The sequence below is a fragment of the Sphaerodactylus townsendi genome, linkage group LG12 (genome assembly GCF_021028975.2).
Source record: "Sphaerodactylus townsendi isolate TG3544 linkage group LG12, MPM_Stown_v2.3, whole genome shotgun sequence".
Taxonomy (NCBI): Eukaryota; Metazoa; Chordata; class Lepidosauria; order Squamata; family Sphaerodactylidae; genus Sphaerodactylus; species Sphaerodactylus townsendi.
The window spans coordinates 30,726,645-30,743,513 of record NC_059436.1 but is presented as its reverse complement, the minus strand read 5'-3'; the positions used below and the strand labels follow the sequence as shown (position 1 = coordinate 30,743,513).

The 16,869-nt window shown below is 44.3% G+C and overlaps 1 protein-coding gene across 1 annotated transcript; it reads right to left on the bottom strand.

Moving 5' to 3' along the window:
- Positions 1 to 414: 414 nt before the first annotated feature.
- On the bottom strand, positions 415 to 14,106 carry MRPS24 (mitochondrial ribosomal protein S24). The gene is made up of 4 exons (XM_048513204.1): positions 13,970 to 14,106; positions 10,139 to 10,219; positions 4,348 to 4,459; positions 415 to 3,231 (listed from the first exon to the last, which is right to left on the bottom strand). Exons 1-4 carry the CDS (start codon positions 14,009 to 14,011, stop codon positions 2,948 to 2,950), a joined length of 519 nt encoding a protein of 172 aa, XP_048369161.1. The 5' UTR covers positions 14,012 to 14,106; the 3' UTR covers positions 415 to 2,947.
- Between the last annotated feature and the right edge of the window lie 2,763 nt (positions 14,107 to 16,869).

Genomic DNA, 16,869 nt, shown 5'->3' with positions numbered 1-16,869 from the left:
AGCTGTCCCATCCTAGATTGCAGACTGCTTTCTGACAAATGAGTATATAATAGGAGCTAGAATCCTAAGAGATCCCTACAGAAAATGGTTCTCAGCTTGACTGACTTCTGCACCTCTAGATCTAATAAGAAAGTTCTAAGCCCAATCGGTCCAGTACCTCCTTGGAATGCTACTGCAAGGGAATGGCTGCCAGTTGGGATGTACCTCCCCAGCGTCAAAAGGGGTAAGATAGCTTTGTAGCTGGAGGGCATTTTCAGCCAGCATTCTCATGATGCCCCTAGGTTATACAAGCATTCCACAAGAGATCCATGAATTTTTTGACCTCCCAACTCAGGTACTTCACTTCCCTTTTTGCACTAGCCATTTCCCCCACCCCCCAAAATAAGAGTGTCATTAGTAACATGTGGCCCAGTCTAGTCCTGTGATGCATTGTGCATCCTTCAGTATTTTATTTTGGATGGTACAACAAAACAGGAGAGAACAGGTCTGGATTTATATTATTTAGGTTTGTATAGGCTGGCAATGGTACAATTCATTCCTGGAATGTAAGGGTTAACCTTAATATTAAACCACAGCACTGGGGTGGGGATAACCAGTTTTTACATGGGGAAACAAGGAGAGGGAGTTGGGGATCTGAAATGTTACTAGAGTTCCTCAACCCATAAAAGGATTTAAAAAACACTGTTCTGGGGACATCAGTCACAACACCCAAATGAGGTGATGAGGCCACCCAGAACCTCTGTAACAGAAGGAACAGGAAACAACTATTTCTTCTTACAATTCAAATAGTGCTGATCGGGCCTGCAGTTTGGGGGCAGGGCTTTCAATGGATTCACAGAAAGGAGTTAAGCATTCCTGGCCCCTCTGATTACACCTTGGCTATCTGCCCCGCGGGCATTATTTCCTGGGAGGAAGAGGGCAAACATAGTTGCAACATAGTGCTGAGCCTTGAGGTCATTTGACTTTGAGGAACAGCAAGAGTTATCCCGCCCCCCGGCACTTCATGCTTAATGTCTGATCCAATCGAATGCATACAAGCACCCCCACCAAAGAAACCACAAATCCTTGGTGTTGCCTATCCTTGGGCCCCATCCCGTGACATCTGGTAAATGATTCACTCCCGGTGATTCAGCGAGGATAGAGGATTCCGAATCAAACCGGTTTGTGTGGTGTCACATGCTCTGGCTGGCATCAGGCCTGCCGAGAGTCACTGGGTGCAGCCAGGTGGAAGGGACAGAGATGGGAGTCCAGCCTGGGTACGGAACCCCAGAAGTCCAACTTGTCATCAGTGCAGCCGACTGCACTAAAATCAGGTTGGACTAGAACAGTTTGCTTCTGCCAGGACTCACCAGAAATTACCCTCGCAATTTATTTGCCATGTCAGGGCCCAGCCAACAAATATGAAATGGGGCAGAAGGAATTCTGTGGACGAGTGCATGTGCTGAGGCCCCTCCCTCTTATATGCAGGAGAAAAAGCAACAGCTGCAGGAATAATCGTGGAAGTAACACCTGGCTTGACACTTCTGTCTCTGGGGCCAATAAATGGCACCCGTTTCCTATCCACAACCTATAATCCACTGCTCCAAAGCCTCAGCTCTTTGATCAGAACACCCTAAGATTTAGGCTTATTTACGGTATTACTTTTACGGCACACTGCGATTTCAAGAGACACAAAAGTCTTACAGGGCATCCAACCTTCTTGAGGAACCATCTCAAGGCAACAGATCTTCCGTTGTAAGGAAATGATGTTTCCCCAGAACTAAAGAAGAGTTTATCTCTAAACTTTAATGAAATTCAGAGGCATGTACAAGATTCCCAGGGGCTCTCCTATCCAGTAATTGACCTAACTCAGGTTTGCTGCATTATGTGCCCTCCAGTCTAACTAAGGGACACACTCTCCCCCAGATGGACAATCTGCTGCATCTGGGCACGGAGTCTGCAGGGGTGCTGTATGGACAGCCAAACTGCACTTGCCTTTATCTACCTTTTAACTTAAAACAAACACTCCAAGGCTGCACATTCCAGCTCTTTCCCACTCCACTACCAAAGTGGTCAGGGAGGAGCTCCCTCTTTTTCCAAAGTTTGCCAGGTGAGCCATTTGTAACACATTTGTTGCTCCTTTGCTACATGGGATGTAGAAATCTTTGGTCACATAACCCATGGAATTTACATTTTCTCAGTGTGCCAAAGTGCACTGCATCTGTGCCAGGAGGGGAAATGTATTTTTTTTTTTGTCTCCGCAGCAGGACTGCTTTGATTTGGTATTATGCCTGGAAGCAGTTACGTAAGTGTCACAAAGTGCCCCTGACATTCCCTGATGATGACTGACAATGATAGCCCAGCCCCCCTCCCAGTGTTAGATTAACTGTCCTCAGCCTGGATAGTTTTGCCTCCAGCAGCAACTCTTCACCTTCGCTCATCTAAATGGAAGCGACAATTTGAGCGTCCAATGGGAAGGGCGAGGGAAGAGCACTGCTACCCAGCAGATATTTCATGACTGCCGTTCAACTGCAGCCTGCAGAACAAAAGGCTTCAACGTAAAACGGGAGATGCTCTGAACTGGCCGGTTCAAACCTTTAGATGCTTGCAGCAGCACAGAAATTTCAAGTTCCTTAAGCAAAGAGGTTTCAACGAGCTTTAGTTGCTTAGCAGTGCAGCCATACATTCTACATGCTCGGGAAGCACTGATCTATGACTGACCGTACGTAGGGGACCAATCCCACTTTGTTTGGACTGCATCATTGTCAAAAAAACCCTCCTCAATTCCAAGGTAAGAGACAAGTCCTTTAAGTTTCCGCTTGCAAATTTTGCATGCTCCAAGCAGGTGCTCCCCTCCTGTCCCTGGTGACTAGTCCATGAGAATCACTGGCTGGGAAGCAACGGGATGTAGGCAAGAAGTCTAATTCACCCTTAGCTCAGGGATTCAGTAAAGTGACACCTAGCCAAGCTACAGATATTTATAGACAACCTTTTCAGGGACCGTCTGCACTTCCATCTTGACGGGACATTTGTACAGGAAAGAGAGCAGCACCTCTGTGTAGCCAATCAAGAAATAGAACTTAGAAGGTGCCAGTTTCTGCACAAAGATAGCGCAAATGATCAAAGTATTGGCACGGCGCTTCAGCACAATTTCATTGGCCAGACATCCGTGGAAGGTGCCATAAATGAACTTGCGAATAAAGACGTCCTCCACTGTGCGCTCAGCAGCTCCAGTCTCGTCATTCAGGTTACCTACAGGGTGGGCAGGGAGACAGGGCACAATGAGGGGCAAAGGGAAGTGTAGTGCTTAGATCTGAATTAAGGAGACCCAGACACAAATCCCTATTTGACCCTGGAGCTCCAGACAGTCATGCATTAATCCAGCTCACAGGGTGGTTGTGAGAATGAGACCGACATTTAAAAAGAAACATGCATGTTCCCCTGAGTTTCTTAGAAGAAAGATGGGATAAGAAGCAGCTGGTAGGAAGGAACGGCAAAAAGCTCATTCTACTTGCTTCCTGATCAAGGTACTGTTGAACCTTGGTTTTCATCAATCCTTTCCCTGAAAATTTTGTCTCAGTTTTCGTCGTTTGCTTGTTTTCATCGGATTTCATCAGCACATGCGGCGCTAATTTTGCAACAACGAATGGTGACCCATGCAGTTTCATTGCTTTCCAGTGTTTGCCTCGGTTTTGGATTTTGCCAAGGTTTCCCGGACGGATTATCGACGAAAGCCGAGGTTCCACTGTACTGAATTTTGAATAAACATGCACAGGGGTCAATGTGCAAATGCTTCCGACCAGTCAAAAAGCTGCAGTCAAGGAGAAAGGTACTCCTATTAGCATCTAAGCTACAATTTTTTACTTTTCATCTAAATGGGTAATGCAAGCAAGTTGTGGCTCATGGAACATTCTGAGCCCCAGCACACAAGAGGAATGCTCCCTCGAGTGGAAGAATCATAACATCTGTGAATTGCGATATCCCACTAAGAAATGAAGGATGGCAACCACAGATGCAGGCAAAACATTACAAGTAAAAACTACTAGACCACAGCCACACGGCCCAGAAAACCCACAATACCCAGCTGATTCTGGCCATGAAAGCCATCAACAATAGATAAAATGCAGGATGTTCTGCTGGTGGCTTCTCCTTCTCCCAACAGAGAAACAGTGGGCAAGCTGGAGAGGGGGGCTTTTGACTCACTAGGAGTCCCTCACCTCAGGCAGGTGATCTACCTAAAGAAAAGCCTTCTGAAGTAAGAAGCAAAGCAGGGCTTTTGCTGCAGCATCATCTCACCTCCTCCTTGTCAAAGGAGATTTTAGAAAAAGGAAACAGTCAGTCCCCACGTTCCCTCCCTCCATCACTCACTTGTGTGTAGGGAGAGCCACCCCTTGCGATGAGCAATATGATGGGGTGCATGGGCTTCCTCATATGTCACAGGTTTATCCCCTTTCCCAACACGAACCCGAGCTGCTTGGTTCTGCAAAACAAGGAAGGGGGGGGGGCACACAATTACAATGGAAAGGTGAGCATGTGTTTAGTGAAGGAAGCACTTTCTGCAAAACCCATTTTGTCCTAACCTCACTCTCAGCACTACAGGACATGGTGTGGCAATGAGAAAAGCCTAAGATATGGAACCGAAACAAAAAAAATTAGCCTTCCCATACAATGAGAAACAGTTTCCATCCCTCCACCCAATTTCAAACTATAATAGCAACATGCAACCCCAGCTATGACTCTGTGAGCATGGAGAAGTCCAACTTCTCCCTCCCTGAGCCCTTCAGGGGAGGGCGGTTTATAAACCCAATTAATAATAATAATAATAATAATAAGAAGAAGAACATAAGAACATAAGAACAAGCCAGCTGGATCAGACCAGAGTCCATCTAGTCCAGCTCTCTGCTACTCGCAGTGGCCCACCAGGTGCCTTTGGGAGTTCACATGTAGGATGTAGAAACGAGCGGCCTTCTGCGGCTGTTGCTCGAGGCACCTGGACTGTGGGAGCATTTGCAATCTCAGATCAAGAAGGTTCAAAGTTGGTAGCTGGGAATCTGACTTCTCATCACTTAGTCTGTCAGAGCCCTTTAAGAAGCTAATATCCGGGTGAGTGGTAATGCGCTGCACCTCCTGTGGCAACATGTTCCAAACACCAATCTGCGTTCGCGTGAAGAAGTGTTTTCCTTTTATTAGTTCTAATTCTTCCCACAGCATTTTCAATGATACCCCTGGTTCTAATTATTGGCAGGAAGAGAAAAATTTCTCTCCTGTCAGCGATTCTACCCAATATGCATAATTTTATAGACTTCAATCCATATCCCCCCTCCAGGCGTCTCCTCTCTCCAAACTAAACGAGGTCTGGCAGCTGCAGCCTTTACTCCTTAAGGAGGAACAATTATAAATCATCCTGCGTTGCGCTTCTCTGCGCACCTTTTCTATCTCTTCAATATCCTTTTTTGGATGGCAAGTAGAACTGAACACAATTACTCCAAGTGTGAGTTAGGTCGCTCACAGTATTTTATAAGGGCATGACAATCTTTGCAGTTTAACCTTCAATTCCTTTCCCTAATGATCCCACAGCGCTAGAGTTTGCCTTTCTCACAGCTGCCAGCACATTGAGTTGGCATTCCCATTGGAACTATCAACTAAGGCGCCCATTAATCCCTTTCCTGGTCTGTGACTGATAGCACTGACCGTTAAGCGATCTTAATGGCAGAGTTTGGATTTTTTTTGCCCCTGTAATTGCATCACTTTTGCATTTTGCTACCTTGAACTGCATTTGCCATTTCTTAGCCCACTCACCCTGAATTTATCAAAGGTCCGGCAGGAGCTCCTGCGCAATCCTTTGTGGTTCTCACCCACCCTACGCCATATTTGGTATCATCACAGAAGCTTGGCCCTGCGCTACCCACCCCTACTTTGGGTCATTTATGAATAGGTTAAAGAGCACTGGCCCTAGAGCATGGATCAGCTTGGGGACCACCACTCCCTACATCTCTCCATTGTGAGAATTTCCATTTTACGCCTCAGCTTCCTGTTTCTCAACCAGTTTTAATCCATAGGAGGACTTCCCCTCTTATTCCTTCATTGCTGAGTTTTCTCAATAGTCTCTGGTGAGGGAACTTTTGTCAAAAGCCTTTTGAAGTCCAAGTAGACAATATCCACTGGTTCCCCCATATCCACATGCCTGTTTACATCCTCAAAGAACTCTAGTAAGTTTGTAAGAGGATTTTGCCTCTCTGAAATACATACCTGACTCTCTTTCTCAGCGGAGTCTTGCTTTCTACATGTTATTTTATGAACATCTTTAATGACAGATTCTACTAATTTTGCGCAGGAACAGATGTCTTCAAACTGGCTTTAGCCTGTAATTTCCCGAGTCCCCTAGTTCCTTTCTTAAAGATTGAACATGACATTGGCCATCTTCCGGTCTTCAGGGATGGAACCTGATTTCTAAGGATAAGTTGCATATTAAAAGTGAGAACATCCAGCAATTTTCATGTACGGAGCTCTTCAAGAACTGGGTGGATACAATCTGGGCCAGGGGATTTGAGCAGCATTTAGAACATCCAGTGGCTGCCAAGAACTTCTTCCATATCTACCACTATGCTTTGTTAGTTCTCGGATTAGCCTCCTAAGAGCTTGGTTGTTGATTGCAGAATTTTCCTCACACCTCCTCTTGGGTGAAGACAGATTCAAAGAGGTCATTCAGCTTTCTGCAATCTCCCTGTCATCTTTTAGCACACCTTTGTTCCTTTGTCATCCTTGCGGACCCTACCCAGCTTCCCTTGCTGGCTTCCTGGCTTTGATGTACTTGAAGAGGCTGTTTGTTGCTGGTTTTGATGTTCACAGCCATGCGTTCCTCCGCATAATCCTTTTTGCCTCCCTTACGGCTAACTTGCTTCTCTTTTTGCCACCATTTGTATTCTCTCTGGTATTCTTTATCCAGTTAAGTTGGACCTTCCGTTTTCCTAAGAGACATCTTTTTTTTTCCTAATAATTTCCTCCAGCGTCCCTTGTTAACCATGGTGTAGCTTTCTTTTGGACTGAAATTTCTAACTCTTGGAACACGATTTCCAGCTGAGCTTTTAAGACTGTGTTTTTAAATAACCTCCAAGCATCTTGGACGCTACGACTCTCTTGATTTTCCTTTTAACTTCCTGCTTTTCTCCCCTCATCTTTGAGAATTTCCCTTTCTGAAGGCAACCGTCGCAACTTCGGCAGTATTTGTCACTTGTTATGCGTAAGAGATACTGGTCCTGGCAGCATTGTAGTGCAGCTGTTCCCTATCTGACTCAACAGCACTGGCTTCCGCACCACCCAGGTCCTGGGTCCCACACATAGAATTAGATCCGGGTGCTTTCTCCCTGGTTGGTTCTACAACCATCTGCTCTAAACCACAGTCATTTTAGCATATCGGGAATGTGCTCTCCTTGCCTATGACCTGAACATTGCATGTTCCAGTTTGGTTATGGGGATAGATTCAAATCTCCCATTACCCGCGACGATTTTGCTTTTGTTGGCCTCTCTAATTTCTTTTTTCCATCTGGGAGAATCCTTTCTTGTCTGAAACTTTGGTCCGGGGGCCGATAATATGTTACCCTAGTAGCCAAACTATAGCTTCACCCTGGTATTGATATCCCAGGTAGCTTCTGTAGAGGAATCAGCTCCCCTACATTGTCTATTTTATGCCTTGACACTATGCTCTCTTGCCTTTTAATGAAGAGGGGCCACCCACCCCAATGTCGCCCTATCCTATCCTTCCTGTAGAGCCTGTACCCTGGGACCAACAGCATCCCACTGGTTCTCCTCATTCCACCATGTATCACTGTGATGCCCACCTATATCAGTAATGTCCTCCTTCAAAACTCTGTACTCCAATCTCCCCATTTTGGAATTGATAAGTTTTACCACTATTAGCATAGAGACACTTGTATATGCCCCTCTGTATCTGTCCTGCCTGCAGGATTTTATGTGTTTTGCCCTCTTAATACGTTTGTGAACACTATCACTTATCCCTGCGACGTTGCTGTACTCCCTCACTTGTATGTAGTTGAAGGATTTTACAAGAACCTCCTTCTCTGTCTGCATCCCCATGGAGCTCTGTGTTCCAAACGGCAGAATTCACCTCGGCACTCCTGTAGAAACTTTCCCCAGGGGTCAGTTTGCAGCTGTTGTGCCACCTTTTTTAATGTTGGCCTTCAGCAACCTAGTTTCCTCTTTAGTTTAAGATGGGAAACCCGTCCCACTTTTGTACCGAGCCTGCCTTGTATCCCAAAAAAGGTTCCCCAGTCACAATGAATCAGAACCACTCTGCCTTGCACCACCTTCCTCATCTGCGCATTTGGAGACCCTGTATCTCAGCTTGCCTATAGCTTCTAGCCCTGCGCTTAATGGAACGGAGTAGCATTTCAGAGGAAATACCACCTTAGGGGTCCTGGATTTTTAACCTGTTTTCCTAGCAGCCCTACTAGAATTTAACTTCCAGAACCTCCGGCTACATTTCCCAATGTCATTGGTACCAATGTGGACCACAACTGCTGACTCCACCCCAGCGCAATCACAACAGCCTATCTGGAAATGGCGTGACATCCGCGCTTCGCACCAGGCAGGCCAAGTCACCATGCAGTCATCAAGCCTGTCACCGACCCAGCTCTCTATATTCCTGATGGTCAGTCACCCCACTACAAAGGGAGCCCCCCACCTCCGCAGAGAGGTATCCTCGAGTCACGAAGGGATATCAGACCACTATGCTAAGGGGGGGGTCCCATCTAAGGGAACATCTTCCCCACCTCGGGCTTCAGCACCCTCTGTCACCCAGACTCCTCGATCTCCATGACATCAGAAGAGATGTCACCTTAGGAAGTGGAGACCAGGCTGCTAGAGTCCCTGAAAGCCTTGTTTGTTGCCCTCTCTGCCTCTCCTAAACTTCTCCCAGGTCTGCCACCTTGGCTTCAAGAGAGATGGACCGTTCCTTGAGTGCAAGGAGCTCGGTACTGTGAGGGCACACCACAACTTCTGGCCTAGTGGCAGATAGTCCTTATGTGGCCCTGCAAACCCCTGTTAAAAATACACTGTTTTAAAAGGTGTGGCTTTTGAGAAAGGCCCCTCCAAAAAATGAACACAAGAGTCACTCTGCTCTTCCTGGCCAAGGATTACCTTGTCCACTGCTGCTCCTTTCTGCTGGTTCCAGAGGCTGAACTAAAGACTGAATGCCTCACCTCCTGGGGCCCGCAGCATTTAGCAGCCCAGGACAAGAGTAGCCTCTGTGGTAACCTGTTAAGCCCCACCTCCAGCCCAGTCTCAGCTCTGCCCAACCTTACAAAGGGAAGAAAAGAGATAGCCCTACAAGGCCTGTTAAAAAAAATGCACTGTTTTCAAAAGATGTGAGGCTTTTGAGGAAAAGAAGCCCACTCCAAGAATGTGAACCACCAGAGTCACTCTGCTCTTCCTGGCCAAGTTGCCTTGTCCACTGCTGCTCCTTTCTCAAGGAAATAATAATAATAATAATAATAATAATAATAATAATAATAATAATAATAATAATAATAATAATAATAATAATAATAATCATTATCATCATCATCATCATCATCATCATCATCATCATCTTCCAGTTTCTCAGCTAGGCTACAGTGGGCTCAGGGCTCCTCTCCAGGCAAAACCAGGGCAGAATAATACACCACAAGCCTTCTTTTAACTAATAGAAGAACGTGAGGCTGCAGCCCTGGAGCTCAACCTCCAGTTAAAAAGAGCACACAGGGGATGTGAAGAGGTAATCGTCCATAGGACCAACCAGGAGAAGCCATACCAGTGATCAGACAACCTTGAAGTAGACTGACGGTAATTACTGACTCTGCGTAAAACAGCATTATGTGTACACATCTGCAATTAAGCCACAGCAGAGTGAAATCTCAACTGTTTAAAAATATGAAAACAGAAATTCTCAAGTTGTTTCGGATAATAAATGCCCAATTATAAGAGATTTGCTTATCTAGGTACCAATTATAAGAGATTTGCTTATCTAGGTACCTTTTAAAAGCTAGCTGACCATCCATGCCCTAGAACATAGCAGATATTTCTTTCTGCAAAAGTGCAAAAATTCCCACAACTCACCACAGCAAACACCCATGTGCACATGGGACCCATTAGTCTCTCTTACCTTATGACAGGTAGTTGAGGTCTGAAAACCCTGTCTTGAACAAAGGATCCAGGAAATATGGTCCCATTTTCCTGAAAATGCCTGATAAAGCACAGAACAATCAGTAAGACTCACATGGCTGCAGGCAGTGAAAAAAAATAACCAAGAGCTTCTCTACTTGCTGGGGTTTAGACTTACAGAAGTACCAGTGCTTCATATGGGTGGGGGTCAATTGATATGCTCTGCCTTTGTAGCCTGATGGATTCAACAGTCTTAGGGTGGAATTGGGGGATTTTCCTGCTGACATGGTCAGTGCAACTATTGATGCCCTAGCTGACCTCTGGAATGGAGAAACAATCTAGGCAATTGACACAACTGCACCTAGACACCCTCTCTCAGAACAAAGAGCTAGGGTTCTGGCCAACAGGAGGAGGTAGATTTATTTGCAGCCTGCTGCTATCATTTTGCTAAGCACTTTGCAGATAAAATCTTTCACATCCATTCTGACCTGGACTTTATATTAGCAGCACAAATTGATCAGATGGCCCTAGTGTGCCAATCTGTGCACTTGTTTGGTATGTCTTTCAGCTTATGCAGTATGCAGATGTGGACAGGATTCTGGAAGTTTGAGACCATCCACCTGTCTGTACAACTCTTGCCCCTTCTGGTGACTTCATTCTTTGGGGGGGGGGGGCTGACTGAGACCAGGAGACAGGAGATGCCTCCCTGAGATATGTGGTAGTCGTTCCTGCCTTGAAGTGGGCAGCGGTGCACCCAATCCTAAGGAAACCTATGTTGGACCCAGGAGAGCTAAATAACTAAAGTCAAGTCTCAAATACGCCATTCTTGAGTGGCGTTTGAGTAAGCATTTGAGTAAGATTATTGAACTAGTAGTGGCTGGCCAACTTCAGAGATTCCTGCATGAAGCAAATTGTTTAGATTCATTCCAATCTGGTTTCATACCAGGTCCTAGTCACCTTGATGACTGACATGCACTATGAGATGGACAAGGGGAACGAGACCCTGTTAATTTTCCTGGAACTCTCAGCAGCTTTTGATAGCATTGGGATCACGTTTTGGAACTGAGAGGCACAGTTTTGCAGTGGTTCTGTCCTACCTCAAGGATAGGTTTCAGAATATGGTGCTGGTAGACTGCTGCTTCCCCCTTGGCCTTCAGCCTCTGGGTTCCCACACAGTTCCGTATTGTCCTTCAAGCTTTTTAACTGCAAGAGGTCTATGTACTGCAAGAGGTCATCCAGAGAGTTGGGCTGAGTTGCTATCACTATGCAGATGACATTCAGCTCTATCCTGCACTACCAGCAGATACCAGGGAGGCTGTGGAAACTGAGAACAGTTGCCCAGAGGCAGTTTTGAATGGATGAGGGCTAACAAGCAGAAATTTAATTGCAACAAAACAGAGAAGCTACTGGTGGGGGTAACGTCTGATTTAAGAAATTAGTTGTCCTCTGTTTGGGATGGGGTTGCACTCCCCATAAAGGAACACATTTATAGATTGGGGTATGTTCCTGGACAGGTGTACAAACTGGTGTCACCAGTGCCAAGGAATGCCTTTCAACACCTTCATGCACAGAAAAGATCTTGACACTTTGGTATACACCCTAGTAACATCTACATTAGATTACTGCAATGTGCTTTGCCTAGGGCTGCCCTTGAAGACTGTCCTGTATCTATAGTTGGTACAGAATGCTACAGGCAGAGTGTTGACTGAAGGGAATCATAGGAACCATATCATGTCAGTCTTGTTCTGCACTGACTTCCAATTTGTTGTTCAATTCAAGGCACTGGTTTTAAAGCCCTGTATGGCTTGGGACCAACATATATCAAGAATCACTTACTCTCACATGAACCAGTTTAAGATTTTTTTGTTTTTGTTTTGTTTCACATGCTCTGTAACAATTGACCCTCCTTCTAGTGTTGTTTCTGTGTGTGATTTAATTGAATTTTATATTTTAACTGTATTTTAAGTTTTTAAATGTTATACAGTTTTTATGTTCACCACTTGTGAACCCTGATTAGGTTGTAATGGGAGCATTACATGTTTTAAGCAAAATAAATACAAGAAAAACTATAAACAGCTCATCCCAATCAAGCCTAAGATCTTCTTGGATTTGTCTTCTCCATGTGCCAGTTTTACACAAAATTAGATTACATTATTCTTGTTTTATGATTTGTTGTTTGTACTTATGTTTTAATGTTAAATTTGTGCTCTGTGCTGTAAGATAACCTGAGTCCTATTGTAGACAGACTATAAATTTGCCAAATAAATCAAACATATATTGCTACACAAAATCTTGACTGTAATTTGCTGGTCTTTGACTGTAATAATAAATAAATTGATTGACTGAACATTTTAGTTTGACATATACTCCATCTTTTTATTTCTCCACCCTAATGTATAAACTCCACCTTTCTCTTTCGCTTGGCAACATGGCTTTGTAAAATTGTGAAAAACTGGACAGCATATTTCACTGTAAGGTTTTTTTCTTTTCTTTCTTTTTGGTAGACAAGGTTGTTGTATTCACAATCATTGCTGTATGTCAGAAAGGGTTGAAAGTGGTACAGGACATTCTTTTTCTGCAGAAGAGCGGGAATTTCCTGTTCCTGACTCTCAGGAAAGGGGTACTGAGAAAAGTGTTTATCTGCCTGAGATTCCAGAGAGTTGCAGTCAGTCAGAGAAGACAATACTGAACTAAATGGGCCAAATAATCTGGCTCAGTATAAAGTCATTTTGTATGACTACATATATTTGTTTTACTACGCTCTTTGCTAACTGGTATTTACTGCCTTGAACCCTTGGAGAAAGGAGACGTAAGAATTTAAATGTTATCTAGTACTATTGGGGAAAAAAATTCTAACCACCCCTTTTCAATATTTATGATTGCATATACCTCTATCCCTTAATTATATATGTTTTTAAATGATCAAGAAACGGTCCAAGCATTAATTTTGCAGCAAGGAAAGCTCTGCATCTTTTTTGAGAGCAGGTGAGCAGAACTAGACATTGTATAACCTTTTCAACAAAAAGAACTATGTAGAATTGTAACTTCATGAATGCTCCGCTTGGGTTCCAGTGCCTGTCTAGTTCTGTTCGAAGGCACTAAGACCCAAGCGGAACATTCTAAAACAAAGATGGTCCAGCATGCGGCCAATGAACTTCGGTTGTTCTGTGAATAAGGGTATAGCCCAAGTCTCATTGCATTGTTCAGTGGGGCACCAGGTTATTCCATAAACAGCTGTAAAATAGCAGGTTATGAGGAAAGATTTCATGGATCCTGCTATTTTACAAGCTATTCCCATACCCTGGAACGGAGATGATATACTGTGGATTTATAAGGACATTCTGTACTGACAACGAAAGCAAAAGCACCTGCTTTCCTAGCATGCACGTGGGCTCTTCATTTTTCTCGCCTTTTTTAATTCTTTCCACGCGAGCCAGTAAATCAACACAGCGCAGCCCAAGATCTTTTGCCCGCCTAACCTGCGAAATGATACATCCCACACCACCTTTCCCTGACATACGCACGTGTGAAGGCACACCCGGAAGTCAAGGAGGAGGCAAGACCTCTTTCCTGTGACTGCCTACCCTCGAACCCAGAACTCGTTTCGCATGTCAACTATACACCCGCGATCTTTTAGCGTGTGAAACAAAAAGACAATGATGTACGAGAACACTTTGCAACATTTGGACCCAAGAATGAAGGCAGCTGGGCCGCGTAGGACAACGGATTCTAATTGGAAAAAAAAAAGCACGGCAGAACCTGCCGACTCTCTATAGTTTCAAACAGAAAAAAAAGGATGGTGGCTAAAGAAGACAGAAGCTACGAAACTCGCCTGCAAGCTCTGCCGCGCTGGTCTCCACAAGGGCGCCGCCATTTTGATAGGCGCCACGCAACTTCACTGCGCAGGCGCGGGCCAGTTCTCGCGAAAGGCTGAAAGGCCGTCAGTCAATCCTAGGGAGCGCTCCGACCCCAGAAACCTGCGGCTCTCCAGATATTCATGGACTACAATTCCCATCAGCCAATTGGCCATGGTGGCAGGGGCTAATGGGAATTGTAGTCTATGAACATCTGGAATGCCGCAGGTTGCAGACCCCTGCGGGACTTCCTCTCCCAAAAGTCCATCTTAGCGGCGCGAGGGGCGATATCAGGGCGGAACTCCGCCCTCCCCCGGATCTTTGCTCCAGAACCAGAAAGCAGGTTCGGAAATCCAGGAGGCGGGAGCGGCTGTTTAAAAGAGAATGGGCGACTGCTGCCTCAAGTGGAGGATGTGGCAGCACTGTGGTTTATGCACCTGCGGTGGGGTCTCTAGCGGCCTATGCTTGGCCGGTGGGGTTTGAACTGCCAGGAGGAAAAAAAAATGTCCTGCCTCCTCAAGAGAGGTTTGTTTCTCTCCAGTCCCAGAAAAGCTTTAAATGCTGATTTCCATACAATAAATGTCTGTTCAAGGAACAGGACTTTTTTTTCTCCCTATGCCAACCTGCACATGGGCAAAGTCAACAACTGCCTGAACACGTGCCTTTTTTAATGTGGTCCTTGCCTTGTCGAATGGCCTGCCTGAGGAGGTCAGGAAGGCTCTCGCTTCCTCCGCTTTTTGCAAATGATGCAAAACTGAATTATTCAGCGTTGTCATAAAAGGCTTTGCAAAGTTACTTTGATACATTACTGGGGACTGCAGTCCAGACCACAGTGTCAAGTTTGCTATGGGTTAGACATCTGGTTGGATCTACAGTCCAAATGCTATTTCATTGTTTCTTCAATGTCCCATCTTATTGGTTGTATTGACTGTGTAATCACCTTGAGTGACACTGTGTAACAGACTTCCCTCTGTGATACACCTCTGAAGATGCCAGCCACAGATGCAGGTGAAACGTTAGGAACAAGATCTACCAGACCACGGCTGCACAGTCTGGAAAACCCACAACAACCAGACTGGAAAAGTGTGTGTTCCTTCCTTCACAGCACCAGTGCAGAAGGGAATGCCACTCATTTTTGCACTGGCTTTTTTGTTTTATTGATGCTTAAAACTTATGAAGTCTACAGGTGTTTTTAGAATTTTGAGAAATGGTAGGGTGCCATAACTTCTACATAATATTTTAAAAAATGATCATGCAGGAGAAAATAGTGTATTTCAGTTTTTATAGGGGGCCAAGAAAACTTTCAAGTAACAAAAAGCAGTAGAGCTAGATTTATACCCTACCTTTTTCTCCTGTAAGGAATCTCATGGCAGCTTACAAACTCTTTTTCCCTTCCTTTCCCCACAACAGACACCTTGTGAGGTAGGTGGGGTTGAGAGAGCTCTGAACAAACCGTGACTAGCCCAAGATCACCCAGCAGGCTTCATGTGGAGGAGCAGGAAAACAAATCCAGTTCACTAGATAAGAGTCCACATGTTCTTAATCACTACACCATACTGTCTGCACTAATTAATATTTATCTACCAAAATTACTTGTGATGTGTGGTCTTACCATCTGTGAGTATTTGTGGGATCAGAAACTAATAGGCCCTTGTCCTTTAAATTGCAGCTATTGTCCAGACTTGGCTGGAGGCAGCTAGAACTTGGTGTCATGTACATATCCCAATCTTCTTGCTAGTGCAACCTTTCCATCCATCTGATGTCTTTAGAGCACACCTGAGAGCCGGCTTCAGAACCAATATGAGGTAGCAATGGAGGACTGAAATTTAAAAAACAAGGAGCAAAAACATGGAATGGAAGGAGTGCAAGAAAGACAAAGAAGAAAACTCAAAAAGGAATAAGGAATCAATGCCGCACAGGCCCAAAGAGGATCAGTGAACATACAAAGGGGAAATCTGTGGGCTAAATCTACTAGAAACATTCCATGTTGTAACAGTTGGAGAGCTAAACACTCTCTTCTGTGTTAATCACTAATCATCAAAACCACTAATCTTCAATTTACTTTTTTGTTCTATCCAAGTAATCCAGCAATGGTTTCCAGTGATCCAAAAATTTTACTACACTTCCTTCTTTAAGTAATGAAGTGAATTTGGCCATCTCTGCCAACTCCAAAATTTTCAACCACCATTCTTCTATTGCAGGTATATGTGGAGATTTCCATTTTTGTGCGTGAAATATTCTTGCAGCTGATGTCATGTATAAAAACAAAGTTCCATATTTGTTCTCCGCAGCTCTGTCCACAAGTCCCAACAAAAAACCTTCTGATTTCAAATGCATATTCACGTATTTTAATTATCAGTAGGGGTTATTAGGTTGTATGTGGTTAAAGAGCAAGTGATATCAATTTGTACAGGTCACACTTGACATAGATGAAATTGTTATGTGTACTTATAATTTCTGATCTTTTTCTTTGCTTTTTGTAAGCATTTCAAGTACTAATAAAATTTGATATCACAAAAACATCTGAACTCTCTCAAAGGGCTGGCACATGTCCCTGTTACAGTGGTCAGTTGAAGTTGTGTTGAAATCCATGCCCAGAAGAATTTAATGTAAAAGAGCTTCATTTCCTTATCATCTGGGCCTTTCCTTAAAAATGTTGTGGCTCAGCAAAGATGACAGTGCCAAAGTACAACTTAGGTTTCACTTCTTATTAGGAGCACCTCCTGTCCTGTGGTTTTTTATTATAGTATTTGTGGTTTTTCATTTTTATTATAGTACTATTTTATTTTCTAAATACGGTAAATATAGGAATTGAAAACACTCTACTCTTCGTCAAGCGTATTAAGCCACAAGAAACAGTTTATGTTCTTTTATTAAA

Coding starts and splice junctions, on each gene's coding strand:
- MRPS24 (XM_048513204.1), bottom strand. CDS start 14,011: ATGGCGGCGCCCTTGTGGAGACCAGCGCGGCAGAGCTTGCAG. Junction 10,220..13,969: donor CAGCGCGGCAGAGCTTGCAG/GCGAGTTTCGTA, acceptor GTGCTTTATCAG/GCATTTTCAGGAAAATGGGA. Junction 4,460..10,138: donor CCTCAACTACCTGTCATAAG/GTAAGAGAGACT, acceptor CTTGTTTTGCAG/AACCAAGCAGCTCGGGTTCG.